The sequence below is a fragment of the Dreissena polymorpha genome, chromosome 1 (genome assembly GCF_020536995.1).
Source record: "Dreissena polymorpha isolate Duluth1 chromosome 1, UMN_Dpol_1.0, whole genome shotgun sequence".
NCBI lineage: Eukaryota > Metazoa > Mollusca > Bivalvia > Myida > Dreissenidae > Dreissena > Dreissena polymorpha.
Genome location: NC_068355.1, coordinates 171060870 through 171078911, shown reverse-complemented (window position 1 = coordinate 171078911; position 18042 = coordinate 171060870). Strand labels below are relative to the sequence as shown.

The following is an 18042-nucleotide window of genomic DNA, read 5'->3' as shown; positions in this document are numbered from 1 at the left end:
TAAAGCCGCATACGGGTTTATTATATTGAACCGTCCAAATCCGTAATTGGCGAAAACAAACAAATAAATTATTGTTTTCAGCTGGCATAAGGATGGATTAAATTGCATGCTAATTGTTTGTTTTTATTACGGGGAAAATATCAAATAATTCAGCCGCGAAAACTTTTTATTAGCAATAGTTATTTGTTTTTCTTTGTTCACATTGACGAAAATCACGTGATTATCAAGTTGGCGACGTGACGACGTCCATGCCGAGGTAGGTATTTTATGCCGTTTTATAACTTTTATTACTTGTACAACTTTATATTACTTTTGAAATTTCACTCAATTTCCATACATAATAGCAAGAAAGTTACTGGCGTTATTGTCATTATAATAGTATTTTCCTACAATAACCGAAGCATTCGTCTTTTTATTAGGATCGGAGTTAGTGTTCGTGTGTCGTATGAATAGATAAAGTTGACGGAAATTAAAATGATCCATAAAACTCAATTTAGATTCACATCTTACATGCATGATATACATGCTGGCGAATTCGACTGTACATACATTTTCGATGTCAGAATTAAACATCCGGCTTATTTCGCATTTTTCGACACATCTTCTTCTTAACTTTTATTTCAATTTATATTGAAATATATGTATAATAATATGTTTACACATTTAATATAAATTCATAAATATTTGACAAAATCGTGCATACCCACTTTGAAATAATTACACATTTTCCGGAGAGAAATTATTGTCCACTAGTCTTCAATTTACGGTAAATGACTAATTTTGTATACAATATTAGGCATTTGTATGCAGTACGCCATGTAATATAAAATAATGATTTTCATGATGAACAGCTAGCGACTCCGACTTGGAAGGCGGTCTATCTAGACTTTGGAGCTAAACCCTAATTTATACAGGTGTAAAGACATATCTCCGCATAGCATCGTAATTTAAAAGCGTGTACTTGCTATAAATAATAAAGCAACTTTTATGTAGTCCGATAAATAATTCAAGGGCTTTAGGTCCTGCATTTACGCAATTCGCATTTAAAACGATTTAATAGGCATATTAAAGCAGCGTGGCTCAAATAAAGATAATGTTCAACTCCAGAAACATTATCGTGAGAAATTCTTGTATTGAAAGGAAATAACTGATAAAAGAATAGTAACAACAAGTACCAATAGACGACAAGATTTAAAAAACATTAAAATATAAAGCCATCAAAGAGAAAACAATACGACTCATGGAGTTTTTATTTGGTTAGACATGAATACTTATTATTTCATAATTGTCAAGTTGTTGTAATTTTGTTGTTATTGTTTACATAATGAAATTATGTTTTTGCGAATATACTATTTACATTAACCCACTGTAAATTAACGTGTTATGAAAATGGTTAATCTACAGATATAAGAACAACATTCTTGTTAAACATATTGTAAGTTCTGAATATTGCGTCCGATTGAATAACATACAAGCGTATTTTAACATAATAAATATTTAGAAAAATGAACATTTCAACATTCTCAGAACAAATCATGTAGCTTCTAACACTGTTTAAAATGTTGTACCACGCTGTGTAATTTCACGCTTTGCTCTTATGGGAAAAGGCAATGCGCATATTTGGATTTTTGGAACGTAGAGAACCGTAATTCTGAAAACTATTATTGACATTTAATCGTCCGATAGCTAACGATAGTTTCTCGTATTCATAAGAACATTGTAATTCAAACGGCGAGTTTATGATTCCATAAAGAAACACGTTTAACTATTTATATATATATATATTTTTTATGTGAAGTATAACCCAGCAAACATATGACGTTGAATAGACGCTGAAAAGACGTTGTACCATTACGTTGAATGACGGTTGAATTTTGGTTGAAAATGAAAGTATTTTTAGACGTCAATTTATGACGTTGATTCAACGTTATGTTACCACCAAAATTCAACCATTTTTCGACCAAAATCCAACTATTCTACAACCACTTTGCAACCAAACTTCAACCACTTTGCACCCAAAATTCAACCACTTTTCAACGTTAAAATGTATTATTCGCTTTACGTTCCCGAAATGTTGCGAAATAACATTATCATTTAACTTAAGACGAACCTAAATCTAATTTTCATATTGAGGTTAAAAACCAACACATCTTTATTCTACACAAGTTTATTGCATGAATGTAATTTATACAAATACATATCATCGCATTGTTGTTCTTTTTTTGTCTTGAATCCGGATCTATTCGGGTGTCTTCCCAGTTGTCCTGGAAGTACAAAAAAATTCAAAATGACTGACTATTCTTTAAAAAAAAAACGAGAAAAAATGACAAGACATACATGTACCGCATGAATAACACCGAAAAAACACAAAGAGATGCGTCATCTTGAACATACACATATATGAAACCGAGTTTTCTTTTATACATGGTAAAATAATCAAGCGTTGCAACATCTTTAAATTTAATAATGTATTTTATGACTGAATCAATTCATAACTAAATTTGAAATTAACCTACAAGATCAATATTTTAATCATGCCCAACAAACACTTTTTATAAACTACATTTTACATAATTATATATTTCAATTTCAGAATTTAATAAAATTAATAATTGAGGTAAAGGTAAAATTTTGAATTTTATTTCTTGACTAATTAACGGTGAATCCGGTTATCGGTTTTCAAAATTACGGTGTGTAAGTGTACATATTTATTTTGCACGAAATAAAATATGTTTTCAAGAATGTTTTCAACAACAAATTGCTCCCAAAAATGACTAAGTGAACGTAGTATATTCAAAAGTGGTACGAAGTCTCCATGGTACGAGTTTCCCCATAATTCCGAATTTGAATTTAAAGCAAGTGCATAATAATATCAATTTTAATATTACAAACTGAAATAACAATACAAAACCTACCTCGCAAACTCTTGCTTATCGTCGATTGTAGGTTCCAACTTCTCTTATTATTGAACAAAAAGGTTTACATTCAATAACAGCACAGTTTGAAAATCCAATTAGCCAGATATTTTTAGATAACAAGAGAATTGCGCTTGCAAACATTCGAAGATACACAAACGGGTCAAAATGCAAATCTACTTATGAGCGTATTTTGTAAAACAACAACAACAGAAAAACGTCAAATTATTTATGAAAACATATTTAATGTACATGTTTATATTGTGTGATTTTTACACGTTCTTATAACGTTCTGCGAACGTTAGGAATTCAACGTTGAAATTTGGTTTCCCGATAACGTTCACAACACAAGTTACGAATACTGATATTTTGATTTTTGTTACAACGTTCTGAAAACGTTTTGGGAACGTTCTGTGTGATCATAACCTAAATAGAACTTAAGCGTAACGTTATTTGAACGTGACGTGCCAGTAGGGTAGACATTTCTTCAACATAGTTATTTTATGACCAAAAAACAACGTCGTATAGACGTTTTTTCCCGACGTTGTTTAAACGTTGCCATTATAACGTTGAATCAACGTTGTATTTTGGTTGCCGACGTCGCGACCGAAATTCAACCAATATTCGACGTCTATTCAACGTCGGGTGTTTGCTGGGAATATGTTCAGTAGATATTCAAGAAGCTATTATTTAGTGCACAAACCTCGACCTAGGTGATTAAATCTATTAAATCTTTGATAAGCAATCGTTATTTATACGTCAAATTAACTGATTTCCTATGACGTATGTTTTACATGCAAATACTGTACACACGGTTCACGCAACGCAATAAGGAAGATAGGCATTTTTAGACAAGGCGTGTACCAATCTCGATTGTTTTACAAATGTGCTGTGACATACTATGCTGTAGTCTTTCAGATTTTCAGCTTCTCGAATACGACCGAGACGGAAACATGTTGTACCTTGCCCTTTTTTACATTATTAATCCCAATGCCTTGTGACGCACTGACCATGTACAACATGAATCAGAAGTTGTTTGTGTCATGTGATGAATAGCTTTGCTACTTTCCTGACATAAACAATCTATCTACCTCGTACAGAGTAATCATGTCTAACTGGCGGCACTAGGTCGGGTGGCGACTCTGTATGTTCTTATTAAGGTCAGTTGTGGTTCATACCCAGTAATGACGTTACAGAAAGTAATAATATTGTGTTATTTAATGCAGTGTACATGTAGTTAAGTAAAGAGAATTTATTACGTATATGTTAAGGAAATAATGGCTCTCGTGTCGATATAATCATAACATGCTTCTTCCTCTCACAATTGGACGATTGTGTCAGTGTAAGCACTACTGGGAAATACGGTTGTTTGTTAAACATATATTTAATTGGTACTTGATTAAATTTTAAACTTTAAACGAACCAATGTATCGCAGTGATATACCTTTTGGCAAAGTAAAACTTCGACAAGCCTCGCTTGAAGGATAGCCTATGATATTATATTGGGCTTTCAAATAAACATTGATTTAATTTGCGAATGACAATAACTTTTATACATTAATCAACGCCTCTCACGGCATGTTTAGCAAATATGATGTATATATATGTACACACGTAGTCGTATTACTATAATATATACTAGCCTCGTTCTTAAAGAACGGAGTTAAATGCAATCGGGTGAAGTGTCGTCCCAAAAATAGCCTGCCCATCAAGTAAACAATCCCCTAAACTAGGTTTTAGCTAAGAATAATGTCCATTAAACGGAAAAAAAACAACAATAAAAGCGGAAAATGTAATGCACCGAGCCTGTATTTTTCTAGAGCGTGGCTGATTAATTGTATTCAATACTGCCAATCAAACAACATACATCCAGCAACAGTTAAAGACTAATAATTATTGTATACCAATTGAGTTGGTTTTAGATGTGCGGTTAAAACCCTTAGCGCATTTGTGAATGTTAATCAAAGAGTCAACATGTGGCTAATCGTGCACGCCCAACAGTTGAATATTAGACTAATTATGAAAGTTAAAACTCAATACTTCAATAAATATTAACATTAATGAGTAATTAAATACACTAACATTGCAACGTGAAAAGCCGTGTATAACATACGAGCCTATTTGAACCCAATCCAATGAAATATTGAAGAATGTTACAGGTGTTTGGAAAGTAAATTTCTAAAAACATTAACCACCGACTGAATGGCAATTAGCTTACACATTAATTCCACGTTCATAAGTATTAAAGACGTTCAAGAAACATTCAACGTTTGTAACGTTATTATATAACAATCTGTATGACAGTGAACATTATCTTCACATAATTAGTAGACATGGGAGAATGTCCAAGGTTACCTTTATGCAATACTTATCTACGCACCGGGCGGTTTGCAACACATTTAGGATTTAAAAGCTTTAAACTCTTTTACAAGCGTATTCCGTCTAACAAAAATGCATTTTGCATAGGCATTCTGTCCCATATGATTGCGTTAATATGAATATATGTGTGTACGTAACTAAGTAGACGGAAGATTAACGATTAACAAGGTGGCATGCGATACAATACTATACAATCATCAACAGCACTTGACATTTAACGGTACTGTCGATAAAGATTTTGACACGAAATATTCAATCGAAAATTGAATGAACATTTTCGATCTCTTATGTATTTATTCAATGTCAAGTGTGGCATCGCTTGACATGACTCACGATTTTTAAGTCGACACGCTCAATCAATCGACGACACTCGACATAATACTGCACACAAGTTGTCGATCTGAAAATATTGGACTTAACTCGCCTCAGCAATGCTTAGAATACGTGACGCACGAAAGTAAATTTGATTTACAAATATCGTGTCGTTGAAAATTGTCGTTCGTCGCTTTGCGATATCGTTTGTCGCATATAGCGTCGTGTTTCGTACCTCATGCTTGTGTAAAGAAATATGTCTTAACTATATATTAGTGACGTTTTTACACATTATTAAAATGTTGATATATGACATATAACTCTTAGCAACAATAATCGTTATATATATTGAAATATAGGTTATATAATATGTTGTAGGATAAAAACAAACAGAAATGATATTGACAGCAGTTCACTTACATGTGTTCTTTATTTAATAAAACAATATTACATTAATAATGTGTCATTGTGTGTTTTGATTTTCAGTTTTCCTATTGTGTTTCGAGTGGTCTCAGAATGGTTTCGCACTTGTCATATTGATTTAGTCATCACTATACTTTGCGATTATATGGGTTGAAATATTTCATATTTTAAAGACGAAGTGATTTTACAATAATTGAAAACAAAACAGGTTTATCTCCAAAATGTCAAAGCTTTTTTTCTACTATTCCTATTTTTCTACCGTGGAAATGCTCAATATGTTGTGACTAATTAAAAGTCTGATTATAAAAACAATGAACTAGTTTATGTTGTATTTTGCTATAGTATTTGGATAGATGTTAACATAAATAATGCATCGAGCAGCCGACTATTGTTTTGAAGTTGTTTACGCATGTACAGTTGCAACCCAATCAGTAAAACTTGTAACATGAACAATATCTAACTTGTTGTATTATTGAGATTGTCTGTTTCAGTATACATACTGGTTTGACGAACTCAAATCCAAAAACAAAACCATTCTCTACAATCCACTTCTGAGCATTCCTGCATCTGGCATCATACCGAAAGGACCAAAGAGTAAGTTAGATTAAGGATTTTACATTTGACCTTCGTGAAGCAAAACTGTTTTTTTTCCATATAGGGCCAGCTAAACTGTCTGCTATTAAGTCATGTAGCTACGTTGGTTTCAAATGGCATAACGCTCTGTTTGCAATACGGTGTGTTCCATTTTAATGATTACTTATATTTTTGTTATTTGTAGCCGAGCATCAGACAAGCATAAGCGTATAAAGCATCAAGCATGGTTAATAGATTATGAGCATATATCGCACACGTTCATTATGTGATTTAATCGATCATAAGGATCATAAGAAACCATTATTCTTAAAACCAGTCGCTGTGGCGTAGTTGATATGGTGCCCGTTTAGACCCGGGGGGTCACGGGTTCGATCATCCACTCTAGGAAAGTTCTTCAGAATTCCCGCAAAGACACCAAGAACTAATTCTACCCAGATCCCAATACTCCTTGTATAGTCAAAGTTCGGCGATGCTCAAGAGGATCACTGCACTCAATGTAGAAGAAGAAGATGGCATTAATGCACACTAGAGTTAATTTATTAAATTTATCCAAATAATACATGGTTTTGACTGTATGTCTTTAAAAATAAACGATACTCATTTTAACTCATGCCCAACCCCTTAACATGGGCGTGTGTTCGAAAGAAAATTCATGTCTGGCATCCCATAAACCCGATTACAGCGATGATTTGTAGCACAATCTGCGTCGGTATTGAGTCATAATTTTACCTCGGAATAAACGGACAATAAAACCCACATGAAATCAAGGTTCCACGTCTAATCCTGTACCCAATAAATAGAACATCAAAGTCGTGGGGAAATGAATGCTTTATTTCACCGAGTAATCCATCTGAGCTGTGTTTGTGCAGACATAAATGTCAAAATTTTTCCGTTCATGATAAATTCCCGCAAGATGTAATTAAACAATTATTAATACGTCGTGTGATAAAAGACTTCGCTATTTGGTCCGAAATTAAAAGTAATTTACAACATAAATGCTTAAAGAGGATTAAGACTTTGTGAGTTTAATTCATTCTTGAGATATTTGCTTAATGTAAGGGTGAAAACAAATTAGTATAACTAATTCAAATTAACTTTGTGTATTTTGAGTGAGCACCTAACGCCTTAGGTTAATTCAATGGAAGCAAATGCCGTGGTTGTTTGGATAATCAAAGGATAACAAACGAACGAGTGTGCATTGAACACTGTTCTCTGTGATCAGTCTACTGGAAACGTGCAGTTAATTGAAACATGCTTACAACAAACTGTCTTTAAAATACAGGTATTATATTTGAACAAAAAATATGTTTGAAAAAACATGTGGGATTAAATGAAAATGGGATTTCTTCATTTAAAATAAAATATGTCTATATAAACATGCACCTCCCATTTATTCCTTTCGCAATCGGTAAAACGAACTAGGAAGAAAGCACACACGCAGAGACGCTCGCAATGCCCAACGAAAATGATCTTGAATTTGAAAGTACACACGCACGCACGGACGCATGCACGGACCAACGAATAAACATTTAATACAACTTCATCATTCTTCAAACTATATGAAGCATAATCAGTTACTTATGAAACACTAGTATTTAAAATTCCAAAAAGCACCCAGAGACATAATTATCCATCAAGCTCTTATACAATGACGTATTGTAAATCGATGCACCTTCTCAAATCATTATCTTGTTCAACATTATATTTTTAAGTTCGTCCGATTATGCGTTTAATCGGGGTAATAAAGATCGAACCCCTCGGGTTTTAAGCTTTTTATCAACGCTTTGTGCATTACAGGAGCTATTGTTTAGACTAGATGTGCTATGTTTGATGTTATACTTGAGATAAAGTCTCTAAAGCACCGTAAACAGTAAGTCTAGACCAAGGCAATGATACCGTCAGATTTTAAGGTTTTTTTGGCATACACTTAATGCTCCAATCTGAATACTTCAAGCGAGGTCTGGAATTCAGTCCTAACAGCATAAGCCAATATATTCAGCCTCGTTAAGGGAAAATGGGCTTAATGCATAGGCATAAAGTTCCGTCCAAGATTTGCGTGTGCAGTCCTCTCGGACTAATTAGGGACGACACTCTCCGCTTTAATGGGCTTTTTAGTTGAAAGGAAGATTATTTTAAAACTCCATTCCAGGCAGAAAGTGCAGTCCCTAATTAGCCTGTATGGAATACACAGGCTAATCTGGGACGGCACTAACTGAACGTGCATTAAACGAAATTTTCAGTAGCGCGGTTCTCTTCAACAACAAATAAATCAGGGTTTAAACATGTTCCCTTGCAAAGTCAGTTCATGAGACGCCCCTTAGTTGTTTAAAATAAATAACACCTGTACAGACAGGAAAAACGACCTCACATGTGCATGATGTAATTCACAACGACATTGTATTTGACCCATGTGCATTTTATTTGTAATCTCGATATATATTTCAGTTGTCAATTTGTCTTTTCTACGTGCAGGTACTTTAAATCACGACACATCATTCATTAATCCTCGCACACGAACCTATCTCAACAAATCATAAAACTTATATCTGCACATCTGTTCACTTTGCATGTACGAACTTAATAAAGCCCTATGTTAACGTTTTCGAGGTGCCCTTTGCATGTTCTGTACGTGCAGTATGACAGGTCTCGATGGATGCGTGTACGAATGATTACCCGTTATTTCCAGTGTTCCGGATACGGGTACTTTATCACGACATATATGACCAGTATTTCGGGTTTCTAATGTTTTTATGTGTACTTAATCATGACACGAAAAAGTGACGTATACCTAGTAGTGTGGGTGTCTATTCATTGCAAATGTACTTACTAACGACGCATATTTCCAGTTTCCCGATTGTCGATTCCTTATACTGGTACTTCCTCACGACAAATATTTCCAGTATTCCAGGTGTCTATACCTTGTACGGGTACGGAGGAGGGTATTGCGCACCTCGTACTAAACCTCCATATAATGGACCAACACAACAAACCCGTCAAAGGGACGCCGTTTAAACTTCGCATAAAAAAACAGTGCAATAAATTCGGTAAGTAATAAGAGAGCCTTACTAGCATTATTGACGTGTAAAGTTGTGATTTAGAGTATTGTAGTAACAATTTATCTTAAATTTGTATTAACAAAATGTAGTAACTGTTGCATGAGTGGTTATACAAATGTTTTATTTCAATTGGATAATAAATGTATACGTATAAATAAATGATTTTAGTAGAAGTAGTAGTAGTAGTAGTAGTAGTAGTAGTAGTAGTAGTAGTAGTAGTAGTAGTAGTAGTAGTAGTAGTAGTAGTAGTAGTAGTAGTACAAGTAGTAGTAGTAGTAGTAGTAGTAGTAGTAGTAGTAGTAGTAGTAGTAGAAGTAGTAGTAGTAGTTATAGAAGTAGAAGTAGTAGTAGTAGTAGTAGTAGTAGTAGTAGTAGTAGTAGTAGTAGTAGTAGTAGTAGTAGTAGTAGTAGTAGTAGTAGCAGTAGTAGTAGTAGTGGTGGTACTAGTATTTGTAGAAGTAGTAGTAATAATAGTAGTAGAAGTGGTAGTAGCATATCTTAAACTATTACGTTGTATTTCTGCTTAACGAACAGTAGTGGTAGTCGTACTAGTAGTAGTAGTAGTATGAGGAATAGTAGTTGTAGTAGTAGTAGTAGTAATAGTAGTAGTAGTAGTAGTAGTAGTAGTAGTAGTAGTAGTAGTAGTAGTAGTAGTAGTAGTAGTAGTAGTAGTAGTAGTAGTAGTAGTAGTAGTAGTAGTAGTAGTAGTAGTAGTAGTAGAAGTAGTAGTAGTAGTAGTAGTAGTAGTAGTAGTAGTAGTAGTAGTAGTAGTAGTAGTACTAGTAGTAGAAGTTGTAGTAATAGAAGTAGTAGTAGTAGTAGTAGTAGTAGTAGTAGTAGTAGTAGTAGTAGTAGTAGTAGTAGTAGTAGTAGTAGTAGTAGTAGTAGTTGTAGTAGTAGTAGTTGAAGTAGTAGTAATAGTAGTTGTTGTTGTAGTAGTAGTATACTTTTAGAAGTATTAGAATTAGAAGTAGAAGTACTAGAAGTAGGAGTAGGAGTCAAAGAAGAAGTTATAGTAATAATAATAGGAATAGTAGTTCTTGTGTTGTAGTAAATTAAGGAGTAGAAGTACTCGTAGTAGGAGTAGGAGTAACCGAAGAAGTTATAGTAATAATAATAGTAATAGTAGTTCTAGTGGTAGTAGTAAAATATTTATAAATAGTAGTAGTACTACTACTACTAGTAGTAGTAGTAGAAGTGGTGTTAGTAGTAATAGAAGTAGTAGAAGTAGAAGTAGTAGTAGTTGTAGTAGCAGTAGAAGTAGTAGTTGCAGTAGTTGTAGTAGTTTTAGTAGGAATAATAGTAGAAGTAGTAGTAGTGGTAGTAGTAGTAGTAGTAGTAGTAGTAGTAGTAGTAGTAGTAGTAGTAGTAGTAGTAGTAGTAGTAGTAGTAGTAGTAGTAGTAGAAGTAGTAGTAGTAGTAGTAGTAGTAGTAGTAGTAGTAGTCGTAGTAGTAGTAGTAGTAGTAGTAGTAGTAGTAGTAGTAGTAGTAGTAGTAGTAGTAGTAGTAAAAGGTGTCGTAGTATGTGTAGGTGGAAGAAGAGGAAGAGGAGGAGTATAAGTTGTTGGTCATGTTGTAGTAGAGTGTTTAAAAAAAAATTGTACTTAATTGTAATATATTGATTACCGCATTATTTTGATCTCCTTTGAAAGAGACAACCAATCTATGCAAGCAGCCATGCAAGAACAACGGACGCTGTAACCAGTTTGGAGAATGCGAGTGTCCGCAGGGCTTCCACGGACTCTTCTGTGAAAAAGGTGAGCATACGCCAACGCATCTGTCTTTTACGGTTTTGTCGGAAACAAATTCGGTCTGTATTAAGCATTCGAAAATAAACAAAGCCATATATTCTGATGGAATAGCATCGACAGTTGCTACTCAAACATAAATTTTCATTTGATAGTTCATACGTATTAACCAATCAGAATAGTGAATTATACAGCATAAAAGGAAACTTAATTCCGTATCGGAGCCCCAATATATATATACCATTGTCACTACACCATAAATCAGCTAGCCAAATATAAGATGGGAGTAAACGTGGGTTGTGTCGAGGATTTTGTAGCGCTATTTTCCTGTCAATTATTTGCAATATTGTATATGCATGTTTATTGGGTAGACTTGGCCGTTGGTGTAATAAATGTTGTCAATCTTTGACGAATAAATAGTTTTATCACAATGTCCATCTTTGTCTATGAATATTAACATTAAAGAATTGTTTAAACTTTAGCGTTTTAATTTGATATCTTTTGTTGAATTCGCGTGACGTTATTTTGCTGAAATGACGTTGCAATGTCAAGTGACGTCATATAATCTTTCCGATTAATCATGGCGTTTATGTAAAAGATTGAATTTGTTTGCTCATTCAAAAGCATGATTAAAAGATCTGATACCACCTGTTATTTTATACCCTTAAACTCGTCTATGAATGCATATAATAATTTTCTTACAACATTCCTTAACTCGTTTAGTAAATTATGGTAAAAAACAACTCATTGTACAACATATATATGTGAACTGTTTGTTGTATTTATCAATCTGTTACCTTGTTTTATTTCATGTCCTGACTTACAAAAAACATTCTATGGTATATTTTGTTAATTTTTAAACATGCATGTATTTTTTTTAATGTACTAGAAGGCTATGTACCACTAGATAAAACATATATTGTCCAATTTTGCTAATGCTATTGGATATACATAAATGCAAATAAAATATTATCACCTTAAATTGGCTATAGATGAAAATTAATTTACAACGACGCTTTCTGCAATTATTCTTTCCATCTCGTAGAAGTTTGTTGTTTCCTATTTGTCAAACTATTATTGTTGTTTTTCGTCCCTGCCTTACAGACATGTGCAGTCCAAAGTGTGAGAACAATGGTACGTGTATATCCCCCGACATGTGTCTCTGTCAGGAGGGGTTTTATGGGAAGAGTTGTGAGAAAGGTAACCCACAGTTCATGCGCCAGCTGCATGTCCGTTGCCGGTCAACAACCAGCTCGTGTAATCGACTAACACTCACGCCTGATCCCCTTGATACCCATTGACAATGGAACATATCGACTTACAATCACGCCTGTAAATGTTGGTGCCCAATGACAGTGGGACACATGCTCCAGCTTTCATATTTTGTCTGTGACGTCATGCTTCGGGGATTCACATTAATTTAACATTATTAATAATCTATATGCATTCTCTATAAAGAATAATGTAGCCTGCTGTGAATAACTCCTTGCTTGGTTGTTCATTTGATGATATTGTCTTAATATCTATACGCATGTTGGCATCCTAAAATGATAGAAAAGCTATTTGAATCGAGGTCATTACTGCATGCTTTCATTGTAGCACTTCGCTCTTTTTGCTAACATTTTCTAGTTATTGTCTTTTATTTGTACATGATTGTTAAGACTTCTTTCTTGTTCCTGTGTAACATTGTATGAAATGCTGTTTATGGGCATTATGCTTACTATACTTAATATATGTATAAACTATGTCCTATGTTGAAGGCGTACACGCCATTGTTTACGTTACATAATACAACATATTCAGACACCTTTTAATAATAAGAAGCTATACTATGTTAATAAAAATAAAGAGACTATACTGGTAAATAAAATACCACTAACATTACTTGTCTTAAAATATGCAGCTTATTTGAATATGATTTGCAAGTAATACACTAAACAACACACGTTTAAAGTGATGTAATATCGCTATTTGTAGTGATAATGTCACATCAAATGTTTTCTTTCCCAGGACCATATGTGGGATTTTGTAATTAATCGGGATGGCATGATTATACATAAACATAATATACATATGTAACAGTTTAACTAAAATAAAGGCATAAATGATATCCCACTTGTGCAACGTAAGGTTAGTTACGACACACGCCCGAGCATTGGACGCCTGTTTGTTGCTCTTAAAAATTCAGTATAATTTTAAAAAGTTTAAAAAAGAAAGAAATATTTGATAATAATGTGAAGTACTTCGTATTCGCTTCAGCGCTGTGCCCTCGGCCATGTCAGAACGGTGGTCGGTGTGTCCAGCCAGGCGTGTCGAGGACAGGCATTTGTTGGTGTACAAGCGGCTTTTTTGGAGACGCCTGTCAGTTCAGTGAGTATGGCTTGTTGGCCGCTTTCTGACACTCGCAACAACATTTTGCCCGCGCATGTTAGGTATTGTGTGTTACTTTGTTCTGAGTAATGTAATTTAGTACGGATTTTCAAAGAACGTATTTTGTCTTTGCTATTTTCGGAACTTCTAGCAGGAAATAAGATAGATATGTTATGTTATGTATTATGATATTTTAATTGATTTACTCAATATGGTCACAATCAACTGAACATAACATCGACCAGTTATTATTCCTTCGAATTAATACGACATTACATTATAAAATTTGTTGGGATGTTTGTTGAAATGTTAATGTTTCTTATGTATATGTCTCGATCATATTTGTTAATAATACGATGCCCTATGCATATGACTGAGTTTAAATGCATTACGTCGATATCCTTAATGAAATGTCACTCGATAATCGATAATATATTTTAGCCGCCCTCTGTGAAAAGGCGGTTTTATGAATGCGCGTAAATATCCCAGATTAGCCCTTTGCAGTCCGCGCAGGCTAATCAGGGAAGACACATAACGCCTGAACTGGATTTTTGCCAAAAAGGGACTTTCTTTAAACGAAAAATATCATACAAGCGGAAAGAGTGGTCCCTGATTTGCGGAAAAGCACCAGCTAATCTGGAACATCACTTTACGCACATGCATAAAATCACCTTTTCACAGAAGACGATCCATGTCTATAGCAACACATGCTACACATGGCATAAAATGCTTCACCCTTGTAACTTAGTCTTAATATTCAAAATAATTAAATAATCGTTCAAATGAATACCATGCACGTATACATTTGTTTTAAATGTTTTGTGAAAAGCAAATATATGTGTCCTATATCTCTAACATGTTCTGTTTAGGTCTATGCAATAAGCCTTGTCAACACGAAGGTCTTTGCGTGGGGACGAACATTTGCAAGTGTAAAGAAGGTTATAGCGGAGACCAATGTGAAACAGGTACAAATTGAATGTCTTCCAAAACTCAATAACCATTTATGTTAAAATGGAATAGGGTTTGTTGATCATATTATTTGAGTTTATCTTTCGATAAATGTATGCGACGTTAGTAGAATAACAAGAACAACATAGTACACACATTAATCTCTCAGGAAACGTAATTGTTCGAGCATAATATATTTCACTTCGACCAATACAAGCAGTTTAATACCTACAACGAGGCATATAGTATATAGTTTTTTCAGTTAGGCCTTGTTTTAGTAGTAAATCTTAAATAAAGTATGTTTATGTTGTTTCAGGTCTGTGTTTGAAGTCCTGCATGAACGGTGGTCTCTGCGTGGGCGCGAATAAATGTGAATGCAAGACTGGATACATCGGCGACCAGTGTGAGGAAGGTGGGTTATTACCCCAGTCTTGAATCATCACTGCCGCCCTGAGGCTAATTACTGCAGCCTTATGACCTATGCGACAGAAGAGTTTCACCCGTTAAGCTTTGAGTTAAAAATGGACTTTGCCCATTATATTTTAACATATATTATATTTTGAGTTTTATAACAGTTCTTGCTACAAATATTAACAAAATAAAGACAGATTATTTATAACCATGATTTATTGCTAACGAACACATACGTTATAGACTATATGTTTCAAATAATTTAATCCAAATTTCATGTTATTACAGTTCGTGTTACAGAAATGAACAAAACATCATCTGATGACTGACAGATGATTTATTATTAACTAAAACATACGTTCTAAAATATATGTTTTCAATGTTTAAATTCTCGTTTCTCTTACCCGCCTGTAGTAATCATTGGTCGCGTCTAGAAAATCATGCACTATTTTTGTTGCCGATAGGTCAGGATTTTGTGGGCTTTGTGAGTATCTGTTTTTAAAGAGAAAATTTATTTAACGGGTTACACATCTGAGATTAATTTTCTGGAAAGGTAGGAAATGATCCAGTAAGAAATAATTGGATCATCTCTGTATTCAGGGTTATTTTAATTAATTGGTTTTATTCCGAGAAAGTTATTTTAATAGTATGTGCGTATAACTAAATGTAATACCTTGCGCTTCGGACAATTAACGCGTTCATATGATGTAAATACATGTTTTACCCCGAATTTAACATAGTATTCTTCATGTATTGTTGAAATACGAGAAAGAACTTGAATCGAATAGTTCTTTTTCCTCCCTTGTCTATTATGTGTTATCACCGCTAATGGTAGTTAATGCGGGTGGGGTTCAGACTAAATGTGTTTTTAACGAGATGCCTCGGCGGCTTCTTATTGTTTAAATTCAAGTAACGAGCTTTTAAGTTTTACCGATGCAATAGTTTGACAATCGAATTGTTAGTTAGTCTTGATAAATGACTTCATCAGTATGAACTTATCAGCGCAATATTTTATGTCAAAATTACAGACGGTACAAAGCTATTACTTGAAATTTCAGCTTACAAATACACCAAATTCTCAAATATAGTCATAGTGCACAAATGGCTTATTCGTGTTTATGAATAGTTAATTAATTAAAATTGAATGCATAGTATAATCACATGTATATATATTTTTAATTATTCAGTGTTTGTTCGACCACGAAGAAAAATTAAACAAGAATCCGAGAAGTGTAACAAACTGAAGGTTGAAATTCAAAAACGTTGCAATCAGAAGAAGAAGTGCAAGAGTAAGCAAAATCGTATTGCGAAACGCTGCTCGAATCTCAAGCCGGATAAAGTCTCTCTTTGTAAAAAGCGACAAGAAAAACTGGCCCAGCGCTGTATTCGAAAGAGAGACAAACGAAGGAAGCGGTGCCAGGCTAAGAGAAAAAGTTATAAGGATAAGTGTATGAATCCAAAACACAGACAAAAGGAAACACGAATACTTAAACTATTGTAATTAAAATGTACAATGCTATTGTAAATAATAAGTGTATGCCGTGGATTACACGACGAAAATTGTGATATGTTTGCAAATTTTGAAACACAAACAAGTGTTGAATGTTTACTGAATTGTGTTGGTGTATACCTTACGGGTGAATTTCACAATTTGTGGCATAAATAAGTTCTTTTTGGATAATTATATACCGTCATTTATGGCTGTTATATAAGCTTCGTATTTACACGAATCTCGACTTGTTGTCAAACACAATACTAAACGAAATATTAACTGCGGATAGGCATATGTGTTGTTTACGGTAAAGGCGAAAGTGAACAATAAAGAATCCACATACATAATTCATGAATGGTCAATACATACTTCTGAACAGTGGTCATTCAGACGATAACTGCCACGATAGTTTATTAATTGCACATTTGTATTTCATGTTGGAATTTATAAGTTTATGTGTTTATATGTGTTGAAATATGTTGCATGAAACTCCGTTATATCGGGCGCACAGGGTATGGTGTCCAAATCTGAACACTCAAAATGTGATCATTTTATCAAAGAACTTATATTACATGTTTAGAACTAATATTATGTCGGAGTGTTTATTACTTACTAACATGTATTAATTTGAAGACAAGTTTGTACTTTATAAGTACAGTTAGGTTTGTGTTCATATCATATGGATGCCGGTGCATTCAATTTTCTCCAAAAATTCAGCTAATGTTAAAAGAAAGCAGCCACAAAATACAAACGGGTACAATTGGACATGTATATGAATACTTAATTGCGTCATTCTAACAGAAAATCTAAACGTTTATTTGTTAAAGTTACGGAACCGAAATAAAACGCGTTGTTAGCGACAGGTCGCGGACTGTCTGTGCATATTGAACTACCCTTTGCAACACTTAAAATGATAGCTCTGCGGATGACAGAAAAAGTCATATACAATACCCAAGTTTACACGTTTATCAGGTAATAATAAGACAATACAGTTTATTTTTCTAAGAATATCACTTATATCATTTAAGGCGACTTAATTATTGTGATTGCAAAATAGGATATACCTATGTGTGAAATAAATGAACTGAAGTACCCAGGTACACATGCTATACATGTTAATATGGGCTTTAAGTTTCATCAAGTTGAAAATCATTTTTGAAACACAAACGAAACAACTCCATAGTTGAGGTGTGGTTCACATATTTAAAACTTAGATACTTTAAACGTACATTATTAATAGATAACAAAAAACACCAGAAATAACACTTAGACAAGTAAGAATAGATAAATACATGTCCTTGAAATTCGACAGAAACATTGCCAATACGTCACATGACTGTACGCATAACAAACCTCACCACGAATACCGTGATAACTTTGTTAATCTTCATTAT

The 18042-nt window shown here is 33.8% G+C and overlaps 1 protein-coding gene across 2 annotated transcripts in view; it reads left to right on the top strand.

Moving 5' to 3' along the window:
- Window positions 1–17234, top strand: part of LOC127860874 (wnt inhibitory factor 1-like) — a 40715-nt gene extending 23481 nt beyond the window's left edge. Inside the window, exons 3-10 of one of the 2 annotated variants that reach the window (XM_052399188.1) lie at window positions 6521–6623; window positions 9524–9667; window positions 11332–11436; window positions 12532–12561; window positions 13687–13797; window positions 14667–14762; window positions 15062–15157; window positions 16344–17234. In XM_052399188.1, coding sequence (XP_052255148.1) covers window positions 6521–6623; window positions 9524–9667; window positions 11332–11436; window positions 12532–12561; window positions 13687–13797; window positions 14667–14762; window positions 15062–15157; window positions 16344–16657 — 999 coding nt within the window. In that variant the 3' untranslated portion in view covers window positions 16658–17234. Of the gene's footprint in view, window positions 1–6520; window positions 6624–9523; window positions 9668–11331; window positions 11437–12531; window positions 12628–13686; window positions 13798–14666; window positions 14763–15061; window positions 15158–16343 lie in introns of both variants that reach the window. The other variant, XM_052399180.1, reaches the window with a different exon arrangement.
- Window positions 17235–18042: the final 808 nt, after the last annotated feature.